Source organism: Apis dorsata, unplaced genomic scaffold (genome assembly GCF_000469605.1).
Source record: "Apis dorsata unplaced genomic scaffold, Apis dorsata 1.3 scaffold_51372, whole genome shotgun sequence".
Classification (NCBI taxonomy): Eukaryota; Metazoa; Arthropoda; class Insecta; order Hymenoptera; family Apidae; genus Apis; species Apis dorsata.
The window spans coordinates 839-5,645 of NW_006267323.1; the positions used below are offsets into that span (position 1 = coordinate 839).

Sequence of the window (4,807 nt, forward strand, 5' to 3'; positions counted from 1 at the left end):
TTATACTAATTACATGTGTATACTTGATAACAATGTTATATAACAAAAATTATTATCAAGAATATTTCATTTTACATGCAAAATATATAAATAATTAACTTAATTTATTAAGTAACACATTATTTTTATTATGATTGTTATGATTATTATTTTTCAATTATATATGCATAATCATCATTATAGTTTTAATAATCTAATAATTTTTAAAAAAGAAAAAATAAAAAAAATAAAAGAAATCAAGAAGTATAAAATAAATGTATAAACATCTATCGCACTAATTAATAAATACTTATCACGAATTATTATCTTATATACATGAATTATTATTTCTATATATTTTACGGGAAGTACAGTGTACCATTTCCGGTATTTACATGATACAAAAAATAAATATTCGAATTTTATAGAAAACTAATTTTAATCATATTATATAAAATATATATATATAATATTTGATATCTTGCTTTGCGTTAAATATATTCGCATATATTTTGTATATATTTCTTAAACTTGTATGTACTAAAATTAATTAAATGATATAATATGATTTTACAGATATGGAAATTGATGGAGAATCCAATCATAAAATAATGGAAAAAAGATGCAATCATAGAATAACAGAAAATAATAATGAACACGTACAAAAAACAGACGAACAATTACAAAAACCCACTTCTAATGGTATAATTTTTCTTAATTCTTTTTTTTTGTTTATACAAAAAATATAAAATTAATTCCTCGTAAGAAACAATATACATAAATATTTTATTTTTTTTTATAGAATCTCATCATCGGTATCTTGTGGAGACTATAACTATGACAACTGTTACCGAACACCGAATTGTACGTGAAATCAGTGAAGATATTGATTTGCAAAATGGAAAGAAAATTAATCGAAAAAATATTTTGGAAAAAAATGTTACTTCCCATAATATAACAAATAATCATAACACAATCAGTGAAAATAATTCTATTGACTGTATCGGATATAATAAAGAAATTCATTGTCGCAATATTACCGATGATCATAATACGCCAATAATGATAAACGATATTGAAAATGACAATGAAAATCAGTTTACGATAAATCAAACTCCATCTGATATAAAAGAGTTTTCCCTTATTTTTAAACTAGGTAACTCTTCTTTAACGGGTAATAGTCTTAAACCAAACTCAGCAGTTAGACAACTATTTCCTAATCCAAAATTTGTTTCGCCGCCACCAGTCCCTTTTGGAAAACTGATTTCTTCGACGCATGCATTTGATGATCCTCAAGATAATTCGACATTTCTCGTTACTACAGATAATTCACGTTTTTATGGTGCAACGAAAAATTCGAAAATTTCTGAAAATCAAACTGTATTTCTTCAGGAAGAGACAACGAATCCAATTAAAAAAACAATCGAGAGAAATACTCTTCGAAGAAGTCTTCTTGATAAATATCGTACAAATTCTCGAAAGAAAATTCTTCCTTCCAAGAATTTATCATTAGAGGAACGAATACGTCAACTCACTTGCGTGGATCAAGAAGAAGATAATATTTGTCAAAATTCTATTAAAGATGTCATAGATTCATCAAATACGAAGATCGATGCCGAATTTTTTGCTTCGATACATGCTCCATTATCAGAACACAAACAAAATAAATTATTATCAACGGAAACACTTATTTGTAATACAGCAGGCATTAATAAAATGTCAACAGTAACTACATTATCGACATCGATACCGGTCGCTACGAAATTCAATGCATTGCCTGATTTAACAACAATGACTACTACCACGATAACTACAACAGCAATGACAACAATGTTAATATCAAACTCTTCATTTGTAATGACAACGGCAACGACAACAGCTATGACAACAACTATTGCAAGTTCCAATTATTATAAACAAACTTCTTCAGTTGATAATAGTCCAATTCTGGATAACATACATAATCATTCGACATATAAAAAATTAACTGATTTGTTTGTACACAAAAAAAATATTCCTTCAAATTTACCTGATTTAGGTCTCGGTAATAATGGAAAAAATAATATTGCTAAAGATAATCAACAATCAAAAAATTCATTAAAAACGAATAATTCTGATGTTCGTAAACAATTTTTAGCCAGTCTTGCACCATTATCATGTGTAACTGTTAATAATTCAGATACTCAAGAAGATTACTATCAATATAATTCTAGAATAGAAAATCCTAATTCTACAGTTTATAATACTTATAATGCTTTTTCGCCTTACAATCTAGAAGATATCAAAGCAGTATTTTGTGAAGAAGATCGAAATAATGTAGAACCAGACATTACCAAAGGAACACCAACAAATATCAACAAGCCAGATGTAGGAGATAGTACAACAGATGAATTATTGGCATTTATAGAACAAGACAAATTTAGAATTGAAAAATTAAAACGACGTTATAATGAGGTCGAAAATCAATATCATCCAATAATAAATAATATTATTGGTTATAACACTGAAGATAAAATCGATAAAATTGTCGATGGAAAAAATGAAAATGATAGTCGACAACAAGTTGGATTTACTTATAACGAGAATATTAATAAACATGAAAACAATGGAAACAAAAATCGTACTGTGATTAATGAAGTGCAAAGCATTGTTAATCGCCATTATAATAGTAATGGCAATAATATTAGTAGGAATAATGATAATGAAAACGACAACGATGATGATGATGATGACGACGACGATGAATTAAATGATTATGGATTTAACCGTAGACCATCAGTAACCGGCATCAAACGATGTCAACAAGACAATAATATCGAAGAAAAATTTCATCAATGTGGAAATTTGGAAAATGATAATACAAACATTCTTGAAGCAAATTTTCATTCTTCGTTACCGGCATATTATGAAAATAATTGTATTAAAGTTGATAGCCGAATCGCATTATATGACAAAACAATAAATGATTCTACATCAAACTCGTTTCTTGACACTGTAGTTGCTGATGAACAAGATGCGAACACAATTAATAGAATAAATACTATGCAAAAACAAATTGATGATATCTATCAAACTATTGTGGAGAATACTAATGTTACTACTCAAAATTCTTTGGATTGTGCACAGTATACGGACGATGTTTTCATACAACAATATTCTCGATTACCAGCAAATGATAATAACTTTCGTTTTTATCAAGATTCCAGAAATAGTCAGCATTTCCAAGAACAATTAAATATTACGAATACACGATCAACGCGAGGTATTGCAATCGGAGCTGAGGAGATTGATGGCAATAATACTATTACTGGTATCAATGAAGATAGAAATACAAATGGATTCTCTGGAAAAACTCGACGAAGAGAATCTATTGCAACTTCTTCTAATTATCGATGTAACATAATGCCTACAAATGCGTATAAAGGAGTTCCTACCAATGGCAAATGTTACCGAACCATGTATTTTGTTCCATATAATAGTATATCCGATCCAACTTATCAAAATATTCAACGCATTTTGCCATCTCATCCTTCTCCTAGTTACGCGAATCATATTGAAAGATATCCATATCCTCGATCTAACAAAAATAATCATCGATTGCAAACACAACCATCATTATCAACACAACAATTGAAATATTTCCATTTAGGAAATCCTTCAATATCACCAATAACAAACATTTCTCAAAATTTTGATCACGTTTCGCCACTTCCTTCTTCTGATTCATTCAATAATCATTTCTCAAGATCTTCTTCTCTTTTTGATTCTCGACTTACATCGTCTAATCCAATTACATTACAACCTACACAACAAACTTTGCATCTTCATTTGCATCATCGTCAGCAACCAGATGATTTTCGAATTTCCGGAGTTGCTTTTTCTTCAGTTCCTCATACTGCGAATCATTCGTTGCAATTTCATCATCACACGCAACAACAGCATCATTCATATCATCGGCACAATCACCAACCAACCTTTTATCATTTACCATCCACCATATCCGTAACACCTTCTTCTTCATCCTCCTATACCGTAATAGCACCATCGAAATGTGCTTCCTTTAATGGTGGCGGGATAGCAACATCCGAAGGTTCTTATCGATTTTATCAACTGCATTTAGGACGTACAGTTCTCACACCTTCCTCTGATCTTCAATCGGCTCAAACATTTTTATCCTCATCTGATTCTATTTCAGGTCCTACTAATTCCACTTCTCCTTCACTATCATCTTCGCATTTATCATCATCTTCTCTACAATCCACTTTTTGTTCTCTACCAACAGTTACATCTCAACAAATACCTCAACAAACCTCGAACTTTATTTTCCCAAATTATACAGGGATTATTCATTCTGTTTCTAATAATCTCGTAACTTCTGCACCGTCCACTGTCACTGTTTTCTCTTCTTCAACTATTTGTACCTTGTCTTCTTCGTTGACATCATCATCATCTTTAACATCATCATCTGCTTCTTTTTCTTCTTCCTCCTCCTCTTCTTCAACTTGTTCCTTTTCTTCCTCTTCGTCATCTTCTTCCTCATCTTATTCATCATCTTCTTCGTTACAAATTCCTTGCTCGCCTTCGAAACTACAACAACAAATAATTAACAATTATACAACAATGGAACGTGGAGTTCCTGAAGGAGCAGCTAACGTACCATCCCATGATGTTTCGCAATCCGAAATTTTACTTACAACAAATTCTTATGTCACACATAATTCCACTGGTGTTCAAGCTTTACCAGCTCATGCGCAAAATTCTATATATTATGCCATGAACGTTTAAATCCATATATTGTTAGATACATGTTTATATATATATATATATA

At 30.1% G+C, this 4,807-nt stretch overlaps 1 protein-coding gene across 1 annotated transcript; it reads left to right on the top strand.

The window, feature by feature from the left end:
• The first annotated feature begins 524 nt into the window (after positions 1–524).
• LOC102681752 (protein PF14_0175-like) lies at positions 525–4,801 on the top strand. Its single transcript, XM_006625192.1, has 2 exons — positions 525–681; positions 782–4,801. The coding sequence occupies exons 1-2, from the start codon at positions 558–560 to the stop codon at positions 4,762–4,764; spliced, it is 4,107 nt and encodes a 1,368-aa protein (XP_006625255.1). The 5' UTR covers positions 525–557; the 3' UTR covers positions 4,765–4,801.
• Positions 4,802–4,807: the final 6 nt, after the last annotated feature.